The following is a 23536-nucleotide window of genomic DNA, read 5'->3' on the forward strand; positions in this document are numbered from 1 at the left end:
GCCCTGGCCACACTGGAATGCCACATAGCCCATGGATACGTCCGTGTACATGAAATATGATCGTATATGAACCTTGTACAAGTTTGATGACCGAAAACATGTATTTTACAAGTTTGTGCACCAAACTGATCATCGCGTGCAAGTTCTATGACTTCGGGTGTATTTACCTCTAGAACAAAGCAAACACAAGACGTTTCATTAACACTCAACCGTTTCCAGGCGCAAATCACGGACTCCTCAATCTCCCCGGAAATAAATAAAACGACGACCCCTCACTACCTCCAACACCAATCTTTTCCCCTCTATTCTGTAGGAAGCGTTGGATGGGTTCCAATCCAGGGAGCTCCCCCAGCACGAGCGAGTCGCTCTGTATCACCTCTGTCGCTCTCTGGTATTCCATCGGGCTATGTTCGCGCTGCTGGTGTGGTTCCCAACATCGTTGGCGGTCGCAGCGCCTTGGTCGTCCATTACAATTCTGTCTCCGTTAAGGTATCTCCGGCACCGCTGGAGGTTTGTTCCACTCGATTCCAGTGGCACCGAACCGGTTGCTGGCAAGATTGGAGTCTGGACCTGGCTTTCTTTTCGGCCCCGAAAGACCGGACACAGATCAGGTGACATGCACCTTTGCATGTCACCGTGTGCCTTGCGGCCCGAATTCAAATTTAAACATTATGAAAAAATCTGAAAAAATCATGCATGTTCACAACACATATTAAGATAACCCCTCAAAAATTCAGATCAAAATTCGAAACATACATCGAGAAGCAAAAAAGAGAAATCTGTCATGAATAGTTGCGAATGGTTCTCTGTATACTATTCACATCTGAGTTTCTCTTTTTTGCTTCTCGATGTATGTTTCGAATTTTGATCTGAATTTTTGAGGGGTTATCTTAGTATGTGCTGTGGACATGCATGATTTTTTTTTCATATTTTTTTGCAATGTTTAAATTTGAATTCGGGCTGCAAGGCACACGGTAACATGCAAAGGTGCATGTCACCTGATCTGTGTCCGAAAGACTGGGCATGGCCTATGTTCACAGTAGACACTTGGGAGGAGCGCTTCATCCACCCCCTGCCTTAAGTAAGATGACATGATGTAGAGGGATAAACTCAAGCAATATGATCAAAAACCCATCTTTTTATCCTTGATAGCAACAATGCAATATGTGCCTCGCTACCCCTACTTTGTCACTGGGTGAGGATAGCAAGATTAAACCCAAAACTAAGCATCTCTTCCATTGTAAGAAAAATCAACCTAGTTGACCAAACAAAATTGATAGTTCGAAGAGAAATATAAAGATATCAAATTATGCATATAAAAATCAGTAAAGACTCAAATAATATTTATAGATAATCTGATCATAAATCCACAACTCATCAAGCGTTCAATGGGGTGCTGCCCTAGCTGATTTAGAGCCGAGCTTCTACTGCAGGGATGGTAGTCTTTTTCAGCAAGCTCAGTCCCCCTAGTTGTGGACGGAAGCCGTCCAAGGTACTCCTTTCTGTCAATGATGGTGAAGCCACATCATTCATTGTTGTCTAAGTTTTCTTTAGAGCTACTTACGAGTTGTCCTGTACTTTCCCATGTAGGCATTGCTGTTATAACACTTCATACTTTCCCACAACCCAGCGATTACATGGCCTCCACTAAGATTTGACCCTTCTTCTCCTCACAAGTCACACCACTAGGTGCATGTACACAAAACTGATGAAGCAGACGACTAGCCGGCTACGGAGGTTAAGCGAGCAGCGGGCTACCCTCCATAATTCGGGTTTGTCCCTTCCTACACCGGCTGGAACGCTGGCTATACATTGTGAGTCATGAGGTACCGACCACGGAATGTCTCTTCCATCTCACTCCTATAGATCTTATTTTTTTAGGATCTTATTTGCATTTCAGGATTCAATGTATTATTTTGGTTAGTTTAGATTTTTACTATCTAAAGCATGATGTTTTGCATTGTCTAGGTCATTCTGTTGCTACAGTTTACGGGCAAGAGATTCCAACTGACATGCATGAAGATCCACGCTTAGGGCATAATATGTGTAGCCGTGTTGTATTTTTCTCCTCTTCTGTTTAATTCCACTAATTGGTTGCTAAATTAATTGAAGGCAATTGCTCCCATTTCTTGACTTAGAGCAATTTGTTTATCTTCAAATACTAGCTCCATTGTTCACAGCAAGAGGTACATGGCGACCCTTTCCCAAGAAACAAAAGTAAAGAATAAGATCACACCTTTTTAATTTTGTGTAGATTAAATTTACGGCACCTTTCGATGTTACATTTTGGTTATTCTATGCAAAGTTAATCATTAGAAAATGTAATAGGACTTTTGTGCAAATTAAAGTTATTCATTGTGGCAAAGCATTATGAACTTAGAAAGAAAAACTATTTTTAGCTCCTTCTCTACATTATATTACTGAATGTCTACTCTACTCTTACTATCATATCTCCAATTTTATAGAGATAGACCTGCACGTACCCGCAGCAACGCGCATGGTATCATCTAGTTTTTTTTAAAAAAAAACATGCTCACAACTTTCTCTTAAGCGATGCTACAAGGTGACGTTCCAACCAATAGTAGCAGTTTACTGATAGTACCACACATCCCACCACACGCTGAGCACACACAAGGGCACAAGACGCGCAGCTGAGCACACAGGCACACATGCACACAACACGCTTGGCACTGACACAGATCACGCATGCAGACGCACCAACCCCCGCCGGGCACGCACACAGATCACGCACCCACGCGGAGCAGCACAGAAGCATGAGCGTTGCCATCACCACAGCTAGCATTTTTCTTGTAGTATGTACTCTGTTCGTCCGGAATTACTTATCGCAGGTATGGATATATCTAAGTATATATTTTAGTTTTAGATACATTCATTTTTGCGACAAGTAATTTGGAACGAAGAAAGTAGTTTGCTGGGAATCTCGCAAAAAGAAAAGTAGTTTGCTGGAAGGGCCACGAAAAGTAGTTTGTAGTACTACCTCCGGTCCTTTTTAGTTCGCAGATAAGATTTGACTGAAGTCAAGCCTCGTAAAGTTTAATCAACTTTATAAAAAAAAATACCAACATTCACAATCTGAAATCAATATCAATAAATGTGTCATGACTTAAAATTTCATATCGTATAACTTTAGCACGGCAGATATTGATATTTTTTTTATATAAATACGGTCAAACTTTATGAAGTTTGACTTTAGAGAATTTTAATATGCAGAGTAAAAAAAACCGGAGAAAGTAGTATGTAGTACTATAGTTTGGTGGGAATCTCGAAAAAGCCGTCTTTCGTGTATTTGGAGCTGGCTCCGGCCACGAGAAGCCTGAATTGGCAGCTGCGGCTTTTCGGACCTCTTCTGGCTCCTGGGTTAGCTCCTACCCAGGGCTCCGTGGAGCGAGCCCAAAAACTGGGAAAAAAATTCTATGAGACCAGGTCTCACGATTTAGCAGGTGAGACCCATCTTGATGGATGACACGTGACATTTGCAAATCACAAAGCATCTACCCCATCCCCCACCTGTAATCAGGGGGGAGAGATTAGATACTTTGTGATTTGTGAATGCCACATGTCATCCATCAAAACGGGTCTCACCTGGTTTATATGAGACCTGGTCTCATATAATCTTTTTCCCAAAAACTGGCTGTTTGTTTGGGCTCCGGCTTCTACAGGCCAGAAGCCGTTGGAGCCGCTAAAAAGAGCCCAAACAAACATATTCAAAGACGGCTAGTGCTTGTACAAGCATTTGTCCGGTTTACTGATGTGTAGAAGATTCTTTAGACTAATACGTGATCATATCTAATATACTATAACTAGATTAATCCTTACGTTTACCTTCTTAATCTGGTTGCTTTGTCTTTGTCGCTTGTACTCCGACTTTCTTCCTCATCTCGATGAACTTCTATCGATCGAGGGACTTGATGAAAATGTCGGCAAGCTGGTCCTTCGTATTCATGTGGTGAACCTCGATCATCCCTTTTCTCAATGCACTCCCGGATGTGGTGGAACCGGGTATCAATGTGCTTGCTCCTCTCGTGATGAACCGGATTTTTGCACAATGAGATTGCAGCTTGGTTGTTAATCTTCAATGACACCTTCTGCACCTCCCACTTTGCAAGATTAGCTAGGAGTCTTCTTAGCCATACTGCTTGACAAGCCGCCGTGCTTGTCGCTATATATTCTGCCTCACATGAAAACAACGCAATCACCTTTTGCTTCTGAGAATTCCGGCTGATAGGATTTGGGCCAAGGTAGAATACCATACCCATTGTGCTCTTCCGTGTTAGCCCTGCACGTACGTACATGGAGTATTTAACCAAAAACTACCACAATTCACGGAGCCGAGACGAAAAACTACCACTTTACGATTTTGTGCGAAAAACTACCGCTTTTTTTCTAAACCGTGGCAAAAAACTACCAAGTCTGAAAAGAGCCCGATTTGGCTCTTTTAAGTGCGTTTCTGACAGAGTTGGCCCACACATAAGCAGGCTAAAAAAGCAATCGGGTCCCTAGTTTTTTTTAAAGCAATCCAGTCCTCGGCGAGGCCCAGCACGCTCGCGGCGACGGCGACCTCGGAGGCGATGACGGCGACCCAGACGACGACCTCGGAGGCGATGACGGCGACCTTGACGACGACCCCGAGCGCGTCGACGCCGTTGCGGAAGCCCTTGTGGACCTGCAGGCCGAGGAAGCCCTCGACGACCTTGGCGGAGTTCTTGGAGAGCTTGTAGCCGGACTTGAGCAGCGCGAGCGCGAAGAGGGCGGTGGGGGAGGAGGAGGAGGAGGAGGGGGAGGCGGCGGCGGCGGGGAGGAGGAGGAGGGTCGGGGCGAGGCGGAGGAGGGAGGCGGCGGCGAAGGCGGCCTTGACACGCTTGGAGGAGGGCAGCGAGGGGAGACGCGCGGCCGGGTCGAGCGCGCGCGCCGCCTTGTAGGACTTGGAGGCGGCCTTGGAGGCGGCGAGGAGGGCGGCGAGCGGGGAGGAGGCGGCGGCGAGGAGCCGCGGCGCTCGGAGCGCGGCCGCGGCGGCGGAGGTGGTGGTGGCGAGCGGCTTGAGCGCGCGCGAGCGGGAGAGGAGGAGGAGCAGGCGCACCCCCAGCGCTACGCCGACGGCCGAGGTTGCGGCGACGCGCTCGAGGACTGGATTGCTTTAAAAAAAACTAGGGACCCGATTGCTTTTTTAGCCTGCTTATGTGTGGGCCAACTCTATCAGAAACGCACTTAAAAGAGCCAAATCGGGCTCTTTTCAGACTTGGTAGTTTTTTGCCACGGTTTAGAAAAAAAGCGGTAGTTTTTCGCACAAAATCGTAAAGTGGTAGTTTTTCGTCACGGTTCCGTGAATTGTGGTAGTTTTTGGTTAACTACTCACGTACATGTAGCACCCGGTGATTTGATCTAGGGATCAAAACCAATAGAAAGAACCACATGCACGACTACTAGTCGGTGCCAGTGCTGCCGCCGGCACCGGTGTACTAGTCGCGGCCTGCTCCGGCCCTTAACACCCTCCCCTCGATGGCGGTCATCGACGAGAAGAAGTCCATCGCCAGGTTCTGCGGTTGCGGGCGGGCCTGGACGGCTAGAGGGCGCGGTGCAGGAGTGGGAGGAGCGACCGGAATTGGAGGAGGCGGGGATTGGATGGGACCGCGACGGAATCGGGCATGGCCGATGCAGTCGAGGGTGGAGGTCACCTTGCGGAACATGGAGACAGCCTGGTCGGAGATCTCCTTGAACGGCTGTTGGTGCTGCTGCGGCGCCTTGGACGGCGCTGCGCTGGAGGGGGAGGGGACCAGGAGCTCCAGGCTGCGGAGGCCGACGGTGGCGGCCTCCTGGATGACGAGCTGGTTGTCGAAGCCAGTGTCGCACCCTCGCGGACGAAAGGTCGGGCAGCGTCGGATGTAGGTGCAACAACATGAGACAGGAAGGAGAAGGAGCAGGGAGCTCTAGCAGCGGCAGGCTAAGGCTGCGCCAGCCGAGCATGCTCGCAAGCCGGTGACGAGGTCGCCGCCATTCATGACGAGGCCGTCGATGCCGAGGACTGTCTCGGAGTGGTGCAATCGGCTCTGTGTGTGTGCATATCCCTTGCATGCTCGTCGGCATGGACGGCGACCTCATGAGCCAGTACATCGAGTTCGTCGCCGACCGCTTGTTCATGGCGCTGGGCTACAAGAAGTTGTACAACGAGGTGAAGCTACTCGTTAAAGCAAACTTCAAACGTCGAAGATCCAAAAAGGATCCAAATATGAACACGAAGATCCGATCGCCTGAATGAAATCAAAACATCAGGCACATGTTTTTCGTGTACAGCTTATCTCGAATCGAACAACGGTTATGGAGAAGATTAAAGAGGTTGATTAGAGGAGAATACTTGCAAACCACATACATGCATATGTCGTCAGAGCCACCCACGTGCGCTTCAAAGCACCGCTCAGGCCTGACTCGCTGGAAACTGTTGATTTGGCCGTTCCCGGCGAGTCAGCCCAGAGGTGCTTTAAGAATCGTGTCGTGCAGACCCAAGAGTTAGGGATGGCACCCGCCGGGTTTGGGTACGGGTGGAGCCACCCCATACCCTTACCCGTGACCCCAAACCTTACCCATCACCCGTACCCATACCCGTCAACGGGTACAATTTTTCCCCATACCCATCACCCGTCAGGGTAAATGGATACCCGCGGGTAAAATTACCCATATTTGCAACACATCAATTTGAGCATTACATAGTCACAAACAATAACTTATAATAATAATAATTTATAAAAAACAAAACTTCATTTGAATTTACACACAAGAACAACACTTCATTCGAACAGTTGCACTCTAAAACATTTGGATTTACACACAAGAATCCCTACAAGAACGCTCATGTGATAAATAACGCTGCTATTTTTTTAGAATTTCTGAAGCTAAATGAACAACTCGTCACTCTTGCTGCAGCAAAAGAATTCACGGTTCAGATAATCACTTTACACACGGAGTGCTCGTAGCTGTATCTCTGTGCAAAATAATGAATTACCAAAAAGAGGTGGATGCTGTGGTAACAATCGTTGAACACAAATAGTGCTCGTCACCATTTTGCTGCAGCAATAACCACGACATGATCCCTCTTTCTAAAACTTCATGGTTCAGTTCAGACTTAAGAAGCTCGCAATGACACACAGAAAGTCGTATTCATCACATCATCTATATACATCACGTCTACTCAGCAGAAATCAATGCTCATCTACATGAATGCATCACAGCATCTTGTACAGCAAATATCTCCAAACTATAAGATCGGTGCTCGTAATCGTAAAATCATAAAGAAAATCGATACTCTCCTAGCTGAAATAGCCATGCTCCTGTTCTTGTGCTTTGCGGCAGCAGATCGACCATTGCTAAGTAGGCTAGGGCGTACCTGCTTCACGGACGTCTTGGACATAGTGTTGCGATGGTGTTGCACCTTGGACCCTGGAGCATGAGGTGGAAGACCTTGACGTCAGCCGGGGAGTTGGCTCTTTCCTGGCGCGCGAGGAGGAAGGCACCATACAACGATAGGGTTGGGCTTGGGCTCGGTGTTGGCGTGTTGTGCTCCTCGCTGTGGTGGTCGCCGAGCTGCAGATCCTTGCGGTTCCCATCCACACGCGAGCTATCATCGTCCTCTGGGTCCATGGTGGTGGCGCGAGGCAGCAAGCGGCTGGAGTCGCTGGCGTTGGCGGCCGGCAGCGAGAGCCGAGAGCCCAAGAAGATGAGATCAATCTATTCTGCTGGGCGTTGGCTGCTACAAGCATGCGACTTAATTTTGGACGACAATCACGCAATCACGTTGATATATAACCATAAAAGGAACGAGGCAATTCTGGACATCAATTACCTAGACACACGTACTATCATGTTTGGGATTCTGGACGTGGGATAGCTGCGGGATTTATGTCCACATAATGATACAATACATTTAATATGTGGATTTATAATATTTTAGGCCTATTTATCCAATTATACGTGGGTACATGGGTACACGGGTATGGGTTATACTAAACCATACCCGTACCCACCAAACCCGATGGGTTTCAAATTTTCCTATTTATGTACCCATGGGTATTTTTGTGATCCAAACCCTTGCCCTAATAGGGTTTTTACCCGCCGGGTACGCGGGTAATGGATACCCATTGCCATCCCTACAAGAGTGTTTGCATACAACCAAACAGCACAACACGAAAAAAAAAAACATCCAACGGGTCTAGTTGAGCTGTATGCTGGATACCAAATACATATTAAGTGTTTTGGGATTATTTGATTTTCGTAATATGTCTAATCCACCAGTAGGAAGGGAGAAACTGTTTATCTATATATCCGTGCAACATCTACCGTGACAATAGACAATCCCCACGCTCATGCATAATCGCATACATTGGTGGAGGATTGCTACGGCAAACTAATGTAGGAAGATCAAGTGGTTGGATGACTAACAAAACAGTAATAGCTGGTATTCAAAGGCCACTTATAATCCGATCTTGAGAGGGGTTTAGGCATACAATTTGACCAACAAAGCATATATATTATGTCACAAAAAATATATCATTAAATCTACATCTAACAAGGAATTTAAAGACATGCCTTTTTATGGAATATCATACATGTTTTCCTAGTTAAATTGAAGACCTAAAGATCCGTGCCCGACCTAAAACTCCATTTGTCTCCTCTTTAATTATTTGTCACATTTTTTGTCTATGTGGCATGCATCTTAGTATCTATATTATGTTACTCCCACTATGAGTAATCTGAGTAGACAATGACCTCAATGCATTGTTTCTTATCTAAAGTGGTGTTACATTCGATTAAAACAAAGTGGTGTTACATTTAATTAGTTTAAAGATTATGTATGCATCTCAATATTGTGACCAAGTTATAAAGAGAAGTAAATGAGAGAAATTAATTAGGGGATTAGCCACACCGAATAAGATCATTAAATATATTATATAGAAAAATATGCCAAGAGCCATATCTCCACACGAAGTGGGTTTGTATAGTTGGCTAACAACCCGAAATATTCGTGGTAAATAAGTCGTCCGAGCATTTAGTGGGTTGAAAACAACAGTCATAATACATCTCTTAGTAATCTGCTGGTTTTCCTTCCTCAAACCTCACCCAAACTAGCTTGAAGAGGGAAAATGTGCAGATTACCAGGATATTTATAATCAGTGTTCGGTTTTCAACCCACTAAATGCTTAGAAGACTTATTTTCCAGGAATATCTGGGGTTGTTACTCGACTAACAAACCCACTTTGAATACCCCTCTCAAGATCAGATTATAAGTGACCTTTGGATACTAGCTATTACTGTTTTGTTAGTCATCCAACCACTTAATCTTCCTGCATTAGTTTGCCGTAGCAATCTTCCACCAATGCATGCAATTATGCATGAGCGTGGGGATTGTCTATTGTCACGGTAGATGTTGCATGGATATATAGATGAACAGTTCCTCCCTCCCTACTGGTGGATTAGACATATTATGAAAATTAAATAATCCCAAAACACTTAGTACGTATTTGGTATCCAGAAAATATCTAACAAATATATTATATAGTTAGCTAACAACCCGAAATATTCGTGGTAAATAAGTCGTCCGAGCATTTAGTGGGTTGAAAACAACAGTCATAATACATCTCTTAGTAATATGCTGGTTTTCCTTCCTCAAACCTCACCCAAACCAGCTTGAAGAGGGAAAATGCGCTAAGAGCCATATCTCCACTCAAAGTGGGTTTGTTAGTCAAGTAACAACCCCAGATATTCCTGGAAAATAAGTCGTCTAAGCATTTACTGGGTTGAAAACCAAACACTCATAATAAATATCCTGGTAATCTGCACATTTTCCTCTCTCATACCTCACCCAAGCCGTCCTAGAGAGGGAAAATGTGCTAATAGCCATATCTCCACTCAAAGCGGGGTTGTTAGTCAGCTAGCAACTCCATATATTCCTGGAAAATAAGTCATAGAAGCATTTAGTGGATTGAAAACCGAACACTCATAATAAATCACCTAGTGATCTGCTCATTTTCCTCCCTCAAACCTCACTCTAGCCGGACTGAAGAGGGAAACTATTGCATTGATTGGCTACATGCTGGAGGCCAACTAAGATGACATTAATCTTTTGATTATTCTGACATAAGGCTCGAGACGAGTCCAACTTTGAATTAGCGAGCATGGAGTCACTCATTGATGCCTCTATTTTATATGCATTTTTAGTGCTCATTTGTTGCATATGATCACCCTATATTATGTCACATTGAGCCACTTACATGTCCATTATGCATGATTTTTTGTTTTTGCTTTTTTTCATCGCGAGCATTGCATAATCTTTAGTTTTTGTCAGTTTTTACTAATTTACTTTGTTTTATGTGTTTTGTAGGTGATGCGGATCTTCCATGGACTTAGCACGATGAAAGGGATCATAACGGAAGACTTCCAAGCACCAGATTTATGGCTTTGATGCAATATTTGGATTGGAGCGAAGACCGACTTGTCTATGCCACGCCTCTCGCACAAGAAACCGGGAAAACCCTAGCTGCCACATACTCTACGCTCCTCTCCTCAACCCCTCCACCACGCCGCTGTAGGGAGTGATGACCCAAAAGTATAGGGATCTATCGTAGTCCTTTCGATAAGTAAGATCTTCGTAGAATATATGGGAAACAATATGAGCATCTAGGTTCCGCTGTTGGTTATTGACTGGAGAGGTGTCTCGGTCATGTCTACATAGTTCTCGAACCCGTAGGGTCCGCACGCTTAACGTTCGATGACGATTTTGTATTATATGAGTTATGTGATTTGGTGACCGAATGTTGTTCAGAGTCCTAGATAAGATCAAGGACATGACGAGGAGTCTCAAAATGGTCGAGAGGTAAAGATACATATAAAGGACGATAGTATTTGGACACCAGAAGTGTTCCGGGGGTACCAGATACGTATCGGGTCACCGGAAGGGGTTCCGGGCTACCCCCGGCAAACTATATGGACCTATTGGGCCAAGAGGGGAAACACAACAGCCAGCATGGGTTGCTGCGCCCCCCTTGCTGGCCGAATAGGAAGGGGAAAGTAAAAGGGGAAGAGAGAAGGAAGGGGAGGCAATTCGGCCTCCCCCTTCCTTCCCTCCTCTCTCCCCTTTCCTTCCCTCTCCAGAAAAGATGGTAGGGGGGGGGGGGATTGGACAAGGCCCCAAGTAGGATTCATCCTAGTTGGGGCCCCATGGTTGTCTCCTTCCCCTCCCACCTATATATATGTGGGGAGGGAGCGCCTAGAACACACAACAAATATTGTTAGCTGTGTGCGGCGCCCCCCTCCACAGTTACACCTCCGGTCATATTCACATAGTTCTTAGTCAAAGCCCTGCGTGGATCACTTCACCATCACCGTCACCACGCTGTCGTGCTGACGAAACTCTCCCTCGACACTTTGCTGGATCAGGAGTTCGAGGGACGTCATCAAGCTCAACATGTGCAGAACTCAGAGGTGCCGTACGTTCGGTGCTTGATCGGTCGGAATGAGAAGACATTCGACTACATCAACCGCGTTAACCTAACGCTTCCTCTTTCGCTCTACGAGGGTACGTGGACACACTCTCCCCCTCTCGTTGCTATGCATCTCCTAGATAGATCTTGCGTGATCATAGGGATTTTTTTGAAATTGCATGCTACGTTCCCCAACAGTGGCATCCGAGCCAGGTCTATGCATAGATGATATGCACAAGTAGAAGACAAAGAGTTTTGGGAGATTTTAATCATACTGCTTACCACCAACGTCTTATTTTGATTCGGCGGTATTGTTGGATGAAGCGGCCCGGACCAACCTTACATGACCACGTTCATGAGACCGGTTCCACGGACAGACATGCAACTTGTTTTGCATAAAGGTGGCTGGCGGGTGTCTGTTTCTCCAACTTTAGTTGAAGCGAATTTGACTGCGGCCGGTCCTTCTTGAAGGTTAAAACAAGAAACTTGACGAAAGATCATTGTGGTTTTGATGCGTAGGTAAGAACGGTTCTGACTAGAAGCCCGTAGCAGCCACGTAAAACTTGCAACAACAAAGTAGAGGACGTCTAACTTGTTTTTGCAGAGCATGTTGTGATGTGATATGGTCAAGCCATGATGTGATATACGTTATTGTATGAGATGATCATGTTTTGTAAAAGTTATCGGCAACTGGTAGGAGCCTTATGGTTATCACTTTATTGTATGAAATGCAAACGCCATGTAATTGCTTTACTTTATCACTATGCATTAGCGATAGTTGTAGAAGCAATAGTTGGCGAGACGACAATGATGCCACGATGGAGATCAAGGTGTCAAGTCGGTGATGATGGAGATTATGACAGTGCTTTGGAGATGGAGATTATGACAGTGCTTTGGATATGGAGATCAAAGGCACAAGATGATGATGGCCAGTCACATATTTTGATTGCATGTGATGTTTATCTTTTATGCATCTTATTTTTCTTAGTACGACGATAACATTATAAGATGATCCCTCACTAAAATTTCAAGGTATAAGTGTTCTCCCTGAGTATGCACCGTTGCGACAGTTCGTCGTGCCGAGACACCACGTGATGATTGGGTGTGATAAGCTCTACGTTCACATAGAATGGTGCAAGACAGTTTTGCACATGCGGAACACTCGGGTTAAACTTGACGAGCCTAGCATGTACAGACATGGCCTCGGAACACTTGAGACCAAAAGGTCGAACGTGAATCATATAGTAGATATGATCAACATATATATGTTCACCTTTGAAAACTATTCCATCTCACGTGATGATAGGACATGGTGTAGTTGATATGGATCACGTGATCATTTAGATGACTCCAGGGATGTCTATCTAAGTGGGAGTTATTAAGTAATATGATTAATTGAACTTAATTTATCATGAACTTAGTCCTGGTAGGTTTTGCATATCTATGTTGTAGATCAATAGCTCGTGTTTAGCTCCCCTGTTTTATTTCTGATATGTTCCTAGAGAAAACTAAGTTGAAAGATGATAGTAGCAATGATGCAGACTAGGTCCGTGATCTGAGGATTATCATCGTTGTTGCATAGAAGAATTATGACCTTGATGCACCGCTAGGTGACAGACCTATTGCAGGAGCAGATGTAGACGTTATGAACGTTTGACAAACTCAGTATGATGACTACTTGATAGTTTAGTGCACCATGCTTTATGGCTTAGAACCGGGACTTCGAAAAAGTTTTGAATGCCACAGAGCATATAAGATGTTCCAAGATTTGAAATTGGTATTTCAGACTCATGCCCGTGTCAAGAGGTATGAGACCTCTGACAAGTACTTCGCCTACAAGATGTTGGAGAATAGCTCAGCTAGCGAACATGTGCTCAGAATGTCTGGGTACTACAATCGCATGAATCAAGTGGGAGTTAATCTTCTAGATAAGATAGTGATTGACAGAGTTCTCTAGTCACTATCACCAAGTTACTAGAACTTCGTGATGAACCATAATATGCAAGGGATAATGAAAAAGATTCCCAAGCTCTTCGCGATGCTAAAATCGGCGAAGCTAGAAATCAAGAAATAACATCAAGTGTTGATGGTTAAGAAGACCACTAGTTTCAATAAAAAGGGCAAGGGATAGAATGGGAACTTCAAGAAGAATGGTAAGCAAGTTGCCACTCCCGCAAAAAAGCCCAAAACTATACCCAAACCTAAAACCGAGTGCTTCTATTGCAAAGGAAATGGTCACTCGAAGCGGAACTGCCCCAAAAACTTGGCGGATAAGAAGGATGGTAAAGTGAAAAAATGTATATTTGATATACATGTTATTGATGTGTACTTTACTAGTGTTCATAGTAGCCCCTGGGTATTTGATACCGGTTCAGTTGCCAAGATTTGTAACTCGAAACAGGAGTTGCAAAATGAACAGATACTAATTAAGGGCGAAGTGACGATGTGTGTTGGAAGTGATTCCAAGGTTAATAAGACCACCATCGCACACTCCCTCTACCTTCGGGATTAGTGTTGGACCTAAATAAATGTTATTTAGTGTTTGTGTTGAGCATGAATATGATTGGATCATGTTTATTGCGATACGGTTATTCATGTAAGTCAGAGAATAATTGTTGTTCTCTTTACATGAATAAAACCTTCTATGGTCATACACTCAATATAAATGGTTTATTGAATCTCGATCGTACTGATACACATATTCATAATACTGATGCCAAAATATGCAAAGTTGATAATGATAGCGCAACATATTTGTGGCACTGCCGCTTAGGTCATATTGATGTAAAACTCATGAAGAAACTCCATGCAGATGGGCTTTTGGAACCACTTGATTATGAATCACTTGATACTTGAGAACCATGCCTCATGGGCAAGATGACTAAAACTCCGTTCTCTGAAACAATGGAGCGAGCCACTGACTTATTGGAAATAATACATACTGATGTATGCGGTCCAATGAGTGTTGAGGCTCGCGGCGGGTATTGTTATTTTCTGACGGAACTCTCCCTCGACACTTTGCTGGATCAAGAGTTCGAGGGACGTCATCGATCTGAACGTGTGCATAACTCGGAGGTGGCGTACGTTCGGTGCTTGATCGGTTGGAACGAGAAGACGTTCGACTACATCAACCGCGTTAACCCAACGCCTCCACTTTCGGTCAATGAGGGTACGTGGACACACTCTCCCCCTCTCGTTGCTATGCATATCTGATGTCTATTACGCAACTTTATTCTTATAGACACGTGTTGGGCCTCCAAGCGCGGAGTTTTGTAGGACAGTAGCAATTTTCCCTCAAGTGGATGACCTAAGATTTATCAATCCATGAGAGGTGTAGGATGAAGATGGTCTCTCTCAAACGACCCTGCAACCAAATACAAGAAATCTCTTGTGTCCGCAACGCACCTAATACAATGGCAAATTGTATAGGTGCACTAGTTCGGTGAAGAGATGGTGATAAAAGTGTAATATTGATGGTAGAAATATATTTTTATAATCTGAATAAATAAAAACAGAAAGGTAGCAAATAGTAAACGTGCACATAAATGGTATTGCAATGCTTGAAAATGAGGTCTAGGGTTCGTACTTTCGCTAGTGCCATCTCTCAACAGTGCTAATATAACTGGATCATATAACCACCCCTCAAAGTGTGATGAATAATCACTCCAAAGTTCCTATCTAGCGGAGAACATACGAATAAATTGTTTGTAGGGTACGAAACCACCTCAAAGCTATTCTTTCCGTTCGATCTATTCAAGAGCTAGGGTTTGATCGTGGGGTTACCTTGACCTTGTCAAGAGAGCTTTGGTCCTCTCCATCTTCAACCACGACCTTTAACATTAGGCACTTTTGAGCATTGCCCTTGTAGTCCTTCATATAGTTGTAGGTGACAACATCACCACTCTTGTTGACTAGCCTCAATGTGTTTTGAGAATCTTGAGCAACTCCGGCAACACCACTAACATCATCGGGATCGGATTCTTCATGTGCAACCATTGGTTTCCCATCCCTCTTTTTGAGCTTGGAGTTCAAAGGATTTGGCAACTTCTTCTTGGGAAAGGTCTTGGGAAACCTTGGTTTATCTTCTCTCTTCTCATAAGGGCACTCGTTCGAGAAGTGGTTGGTTTCTTCACAGTTGTAGCATTTTCTCACTTTCTTCTTCTAGAATCTTCCCTTGAATTTTCCCATGCTAAACTTCTTGACAAAGAGAGCAATGTCTTCATATGACGGGCTCTCATCTGAGTCAACCTCATCACCATCCTCATCACCATCCTCCTCCTCATCATCATCTTCTTATTCACTTTGCTCTTCTTCACATATATGCTTGGCCTTCAATGCAAGATTGATCTTTGATGTTGAGGTACCATGCATAGCAAGATGTTTTGTGGCATTTGCCTTTGACTCTTCAAATAGTTGGAAAGTGGATATGATGTCAACTGGAGTCATTTCCTTGAATCCACGGTGTTGTCTTATGTCCCACACCATTTGGTGATGATATGGAGCAAGAGCATGAAGCAACTTGTCCACGAGAACTCGCTTAGTCATGTTGAATCCATCTTGAGTCTTGTCACATTAACATGACTCAATGTCGGCGGTGAGAGTCATGAGACGCTCAAGTAGTTGCTTGGGAGATTCACCTTTCTCCATACAAAATTTTTGCAATTGACCCTTGGCAATTTCATACTGAGCAAGCCGGAAAGTGGAGGTACCGGTCTTGGTTCTCACAATGGTCACTACAAAAAATACACTTCCATGATGATACGTGTTTGTCACAGTAGGTCGCGTTTTTTGTCATGCATGTACATCCATGATGATTTTATGATAGAATCAAGATAGTCATACCCGTGCTGTCGTAGAAGTGTTCCATGACATTACCAAAATTATCATCACGGAAGTGTCCACTTCCATGACGATAAATCGCGCGTCACAGAAGTGCTTTCGTCAACGGTGACCGACACGTGGCATCCACCGTAATGGAACACCGTTAAGCTATCGGGTCCAGTTTTGGATCCGATAACCCGTTAATAGCGGGGACCAATGTGAAATTTCCACGTGTAAAATTATGATTGGCCGGAGGGAACGCCTGCCAGCTCGTCAGTGGGCCAGATGTCGCCCGTCAATTGGAGGAGACATGCTTACGATACGTTGACACGTGGCTGGGCCCAACAGAGGCCCATATAGGTTAAAAAGGCTGGCCCAGTCAAAGGCCCATAATACTTACTCAGGTACTAGTGGGCCAGCCCAATAACGGCCTGCTTAATAAAGGCCCATTTACGGCTCGAAGCCAGATCTGGCCCGTTAATTGTTCGCCAGTTGGGGCCATTTACGGCCTGAAGCCAGATCTGGCCCGTTAATTGTTCACCCAATATTTGGGCCCAATTACAGCCCAGTGACTTTCGGCCTGTTAGAGGCCCGATGTAGACATGGGCCCATTTCAGTCCGGTGTGACTTTCGGCCTGGGAATGGCCCGTGCTGCCCATGGGCCATATATGGTCTGACGGGACATCGGGCCCACTAACGGTCCGTGATAAAGGTGGCAATAGTTAAGTCCAACGTGACTTTGGGCCTGTTAAAGGCCTGTCGCATAATTCGGCCCGTTGATGTTTATACTAAGCTTTCAACCTCTTAAAGGCCCATGATATTAGTGGGCCAACTAAGGCCCGAGATATGTTTTGGCCTGGTAACTTCCCATGATATAACTGGGCCCAAAAAGGCCCGGTCTACATTTCAGCCTACTGAAGGCCCGTCGACGACTAGTGAAAATTGAGGCCCAACATGCGCTTCGGCCTGCTAAAGGCCCATGGTTTCATCTGGGCCGTAACAGGCCAGTACAATATTCAGCCTATTAATGGCCCAACGCTACCTGGGCCAAACTAAGCGCTGGGTCCACAAAAGGCCCAACTAAAATATAGCCCGGTGTAAGTTGTGGGCCTCGCGCAAAGTGTGAAGGCCCCAATCATTCGGGCCCAAGAAAGATGCAGGCCGGCCCAATTGTGGCCCGCTAAAAACAAGGCCCGTTAGAGGCGAATGTTTCAGCCCGGTCGACTACATCTGATATTTTTCAGATAGCGAATGATGGCAGTAACTAGTAGGAATTAAGAACAAACCTACTCTATACAATAAAGAAATTACAGCATAGTAACTAAGAGTAAACCTACACTATACAATAAAGGATTTATGGTATATTACATCCACTGGGCATTGAAGTTCGCCACTAGTGATCATAAAGCGCAACGAAGAAGCAGATTACAAAAACTGGGCACCATTGCAGCGTAACAAAATAATACTGAACCGAGACCACTTCCAAGACAGTTCAAGAAAGGTTAGCGTTGCGCGGGAACTGCTGCGCAAGCTGCTGAGCAAGGCTGTGAGACCGGCCTAGCATGTCGGTCATAGCTTCCTGGTATAGCTGTTTAGCGATGGTTCTCATTGGTGTTCTTCGCAATCTTTCTTAGAGATAGGACTTCAAGTCGAAGTTGAGTTGCAGAATGCCTTTCTGCTAGAACTTGGGACTGAAGAAGTCGAACTGATTCAGACAACAAATTCTGTGAGCTTGTCTGACTGCTAGTCTCAAGTAACTTGAACACTGCATCAAGACAAGACTTTGGGGTTGTCTCGCTATCTTCAAAATGTTTTGACTTCTTTGCTGCAATATATGTTGGGTTTGTCTCACAGCCTTCAGCAGACTTGTGCATGCTATCAGGAATATCACCCTGAAACAAAGCAGAGAGATGACAGGTTTTGCACGTGTATAAACAAAGATGATAACTGTGCTATCAATTCCATCCAATTTCAAATTAGAAAATAAAGAGTAAGTTCAAAATATCAATACCATAATTTGGCATTGTTCATAATGCGGGGAGCTTCACCACACTACTGGATTACCATGTCAACATAACAAGCATAGATGAAGGGCAAATAAAATCATTGTATCTATTTTGGTTAATGCGCATGGCATGTTGTTCATATCATCAGCCACATCAGTAAGATAAAACAGGAGATGACAAGGTGCAAACGTGGGCTGCTTCACCACACACTGGATTATAGATCCACAAAACAAGCATACATATAGGGAGTATTGAGTAATGTGCATGGTATGAATAAGGAATTTGGTTTTACAAGTAAAACTTAGAACTTACGGTTCTTGCGGACATGCATTTTGGTAGAAACAACAAACTAAATAGCAGTAAACGATAGGGAGTATGAGCAAATTAAACAGCAGTTGATGATAAAGGCTTTAGAAGGACGGACTTACATTAACAGTTAACACCGGCTTTATAATGCCCTTCTCCATGTCAAGGGAAGGATAACTCAAGAATTTCAACACATAATCTTCTTCATAAGCATTGCATGTACTATACATTTTGTAGAGAGTAATTATAGATATGATAATACTGGAAGGGATAGAGGATAATGAAGATAAGATGCAGATTGATGCTACATAATCAACAACCAATCCCTGGAAGTACAAGCGTTACAGGACAAAATGTACTGACAAGAGCAATGGGCTACACTTCTGCAATGGCATTGTCTGTGTATTCTACTTTTTGGTAAGATTAAATATAGATCTGATCTTTTTTAGTAAATGGTGGGCGAGGGAGATAAGATGCAAAATGCTACACAATGAACCAATCTCTCTTCCCATAATACAAGAGTGTTTTGAACACTGGTGTACTGTACAAAACTTTTGTAACACCCTGGATGTAACTTTCCCAATTTGTACTCCAACTCTTGCTGTTTCCGGCGTTAAGTTATTTTATTTTCTCGAGTTCGGGTTTTTGTCTCTGTTTGTTGTTGTCATTGTCATGCATCTCATATCATCTCATCATGTGCATTGCATTTGCATACGTGTTCATCTCATGCATTCGAGCATTTTCCCCATTATCCGTTTTGCATTCCGGCGCTTCGTTCTCCTCCGGTGGCCATTTCTAGCTTTCTTTCGTGTGTGGGGATTAAACATTTCTGGATTGGACCGAGACTTGCCAAGCGGCCTTGGTTTACTACCGGTAGACCACCTGTCAAGTTTTGTACCATTTGGACTTCGTTTAATACTCCAACGGTTAACCGAGGGACCGAGAAGGCCTCGTGTGTGTTGCAGCCCAACACCCCTCCAATTTGGCCCAAAACCTAACTAAGCCTTCTCCATCTTCTAGATCGTTCGATCACGATCGCGTGGCCGAAAACCGCACCTCATTTGGACTCTCCTAGCTTCCTCTATGCCTATTTAAAGACACCCCCGAATTTCTCCTTCCCCTTCCTCCCGAAAACCTAGATCCAAATCATCATCGTCGCCCGCCGGACAAACTCCCCCCCGCCGACGGACACGTCCGAATCTCCACCCCGCTGCCACATGTCGCCACGCTGTTGGTCCGCGCCCCGTGCCCACATCGCCTCTGTCCGCCTCCCGCCGCGGCCCGGGAGCCCGGAGCCGGCCCCCGCGGCCTGCTCCCTCGCCCCGCCTCCTCGCGCCCGAGGCGCCGCCCGACCCCGCCCGGCCGGAGCGCGCCGCCGCCTCCACCCGCCTCCGCCCGGCGCCACCGCGCCGCCGTCGCCGGTCATCGCCACCCCGCCGCCCAGTGCTCGCCGCCCCGCCGCCGTCCGGCGACCTCCTCCGACCACCGCCTCACCTCCTCGCGCCGGCAAGCTCCCCAACTCCGGCGGCCGCCCCCCATTTCCGGCGAACCTTGGGGCACGTGCAAACCCTAGATCTGGGAGGTGTTTTTTTCTTCTAAGTCCCAAAAATCCCAGATCCATATGCTCCTGTTCATAGCCTCGTAACTTTGCATCCATAGCTCCGTTTTGAGCATATGGCATATCAAAATGTTCATCTCAGAGAGTACATCATTTTGTTCCATTGCATCATTTTCATTTGAGTTCATCTTGATGCCCGAAATGCTGTTAGAAGAGTGCTACTTGAGATAATTGTCAGATCTGCTACTCCATTTAGCCTTTTGTCATTTTTGCCATGATTAATGTGTGCATGATATGCCCATGAGTTCTACATATGTTTTGTTATGGGTTTTGCCATCTTTCGAGAGGTGCAACCCATGTATTTTTGTGATATGTGTGGTGACTAGTACAAGCTTGCCAAGAGAGGCACTTGGTAATTCTGATTTCAGGGACTTAGCATTTCCACTAAGTCCTTGATCTGTTTATCTCATATGGCCATATGTTCATGTTGTTTGCTACTGATCCGTGCCTCTTTTGAGGATGATTAGTAAGGATGTTTTGTTAATATTATAGTGCTCTATCCATCCATGTCTTTGTTTGCAATTATGGAGCACCCTAGCTTGAGTCAATCGAGCTCTACTTTTGCTACTTCGTGAATCTGGGCAGATTGTCTACTTGTTAGCGATTTTGCCGATGATGTTGTAGTTGATCCATGCATGCTATGTTATTGTTCTTGCCATGTCTAACTTGTATTTTGTGTATTTTTGATGGGTGTATGCTTAGTTGGTCATGACTTGCTCTGTAGTGAGTGCATCGAGCTCGTAAACATGCCTACTTGATATCTGTTTCAGCATGCTCCAGTTTTCACTAAGTCTGTGATCTGATTATGTTTTTGCCATGTTCACATGCTTGCAATTGTATTTTCTGATCCCTTTTGGCTCAAGGTCACTAAGGGACTTTTGTTAAGATCTTTGAGTAGATCCATGCCATGCCTTACTTTGCCATGTTCAGGTCCTGTAGCATGTGGTTTTGTTGCTCCGAAGAGTGCTACCTGATCTGAAATTCCAGACAAGTGTTAATTTCACTAAGTCTGAAATCTGTTTGCCATATGTATTTTTGCCATGCTTGTTTGAACCTGCTAATGGATGAATTGGCTGTAGCTCAGTACTAGACTTTTGTTAAGCATCATGAATGCATCCCTGGCATGTATTGTGTTGCCATGTTTGGGTACTGTAGCTTGTTCATCTCATTGCATTTAGATGGCTACTTGCTGTAAATCGCAGACCGGTGTCATATTTGAATTGCAAACCGTAACTCCAATTCCGGTGTTCTTTATATCGTTTTCAAGCGATTTCATCTCATCTTTCCAGTGGCACACTTGGATTTCCAAGTTGAGGCCAGTTTCATGCTTTCCCTTGTCAAATCTTGCATATGCATCCCGCATCGCATCCCGCATAGCATACCATCTTTGCATCATTTTGTTTGAGTTGCACGTGGTTGATTGTGTCCTTGTTGCTTGTTTGTCTTGTTTGGGTAGAGCCGGGAGACGAGTTCGCTAATGAGGATCCCGTTGAGTTTGCTTTCGAGGATCCAGTCAACTCTGACAACTTTGCAGGCAAGATGATCATACCCTCGAAATCACTACTATTTTTGCTATGCTAGATTGCTCGCTCTTTTGCTATGCCAATTCTATGATGCCTACCACTTGCTTTCAAGCCTCCCAAATTGCCATGTCAAACCTCTAACCCGCCTTGTCCTAGCAAACCGTTGATTAGCCATGTTACCGCTTTGCTCAGCCCCTCTTATAGTGTTGCTAGTTGCAGGTGAAGATCGGAGGCCGTTCCTTGTTGGAACATTTATTTTACTTGTTGGGATATCATTATATTATCTTGTTATCTTAATGCATCTATATACTTGGTAAAGGGTGGAAGTCTCGGCCTCTCGCCTAGTGTTTTGTTCCACTCTTGCCGCCCTAGTTTCCTTCATATCGGTGTTATGTTCCCAGATTTTGCGTTCCTTACGCGGTTGGGTTATAATGGGAACCCCTTGATAGTTCGCCTTGATTAAAGCTTTTCCAGCAATGCCCAACCTTGGTTTTACCATTTGCCACCTAGCCCTTCTTTTCCCTTGGGTTTCCGGAGCCCGAGGGTCATCTTATTTAACCCCCCCGGGCCAGTGCTCCTCTGAGTGTTGGTCCACCTCGTCAGCCGCCGGTGGCTACCAGGGGCAACTCTGGGCTGGCCTACCGGAAGTTTAGACAATCTGAGTGTGCCCTGAGAAAGAGATATGTGCAGCTCCTATCGGGATTTGTCGGCACATTCGGGCGCTGTTGCTGGTCTTGTTTTAACCTGTCGAAGTGTCTTGAAGAACCGAGGTACCAAGTCTGATCGAAACGTCTCGGGAGAAGGTCTATTCCTTCATTGACCATGAGAGCTTGTCATGGGCTAAGTTGGGACTCCCCTGCAGGGATTTGAACTTTCGAAAGTCGTGCCTGCGGTTATGGGCAGATGGGAATTTGTTAATGTCCGGTTGTAGATAACTTGAACCTTAATTTAATTAAAATGAATCAACTGAGTGTGTTACCATGATGGCCTCTTCTCGGTGGAATCCGGGAAGTGGACACGGTGTTGGAGTAATGTTTGCGCAGGTTGCTCTCTAGTTTCCCGCTCGCGCTTTGCCTCCTCTTCTCGCTCTCTTTTGCGAACAGGATAGCCACCATATTTGCTAGTCGCTTGCTGCAGCTCCACATATATATTTTACCTTGCCATACCTATAAGCTTAAATAGTCTTGATCGCGAGGGTGCGAGATTGCGGAGTCCCTGTGGCTCACAGATTACTATTACACCAGATGCAGGGCCTGATGATTCCGCTCCAGGTGACGCGCTCGAGCTCAACTGGGAGTTCGATGAGGACTCTCAATGTTACTATGTTTCCTTTCCTGATGATTAGTAGTGGTGCCCAGTTGGGGGTGATCGGGACCGTGTCGCATGTTGGGTTATCTTTTATTTTGGCGCCATAGTCGGGCCATGAGTGTTTGGATGATGTAATGTTATTTATGTACTTGATTGACGTGGCGAGTGTAAGCCAACTATGTTATCTCCCCCTTTATTATGTATATTACATGGGATGTTGTGAAGATTCCCTAACTTGCCACATATGCCTTCAATGCGATTATGCCTCTAAGTCGTGCCTCGACACGTGGGAGATATAGTCGCATCGAGGGTGTTACAAGTTGGTATCAGAGCCTTCCCCGACCTTAGGAGCCCCATTGCTTGATCGTTATTAGCGGCCGAGTTGTGTCTAGAAAAATGTTTTGAGTCATTTAGGAATTATATATCAGAGAGTTTAGGAATTCTTTTTACTTCCAGTCTCCTCATCGC

At 45.1% G+C, this 23536-nt stretch overlaps 1 protein-coding gene across 1 annotated transcript; it reads right to left on the bottom strand.

The window, feature by feature from the left end:
* Positions 1-4456: 4456 nt before the first annotated feature.
* LOC119283573 lies at positions 4457-6569 on the bottom strand. Its single transcript, XM_037563056.1, has 3 exons — positions 6386-6569; positions 5648-5869; positions 4457-5145 (listed from the first exon to the last, which is right to left on the bottom strand). The coding sequence occupies exons 1-3, from the start codon at positions 6567-6569 to the stop codon at positions 4457-4459; spliced, it is 1095 nt and encodes a 364-aa protein (XP_037418953.1).
* Between the last annotated feature and the right edge of the window lie 16967 nt (positions 6570-23536).

This window comes from Triticum dicoccoides, chromosome 4A (genome assembly GCF_002162155.2).
Source record: "Triticum dicoccoides isolate Atlit2015 ecotype Zavitan chromosome 4A, WEW_v2.0, whole genome shotgun sequence".
NCBI lineage: Eukaryota > Viridiplantae > Streptophyta > Magnoliopsida > Poales > Poaceae > Triticum > Triticum dicoccoides.

Coding starts and splice junctions, on each gene's coding strand:
- LOC119283573 (XM_037563056.1), bottom strand. CDS start 6,569: ATGGGGTGGCTCCACCCGTACCCAAACCCGGCGGGTGCCATCCCTAAC. Junction 5,870..6,385: donor GGCTCTGACGACATATGCAT/GTATGTGGTTTG, acceptor TTCGTCCGCGAG/GGTGCGACACTGGCTTCGAC. Junction 5,146..5,647: donor CCATGCCCGATTCCGTCGCG/GTCCCATCCAAT, acceptor AAAGCAATCCAG/TCCTCGAGCGCGTCGCCGCA.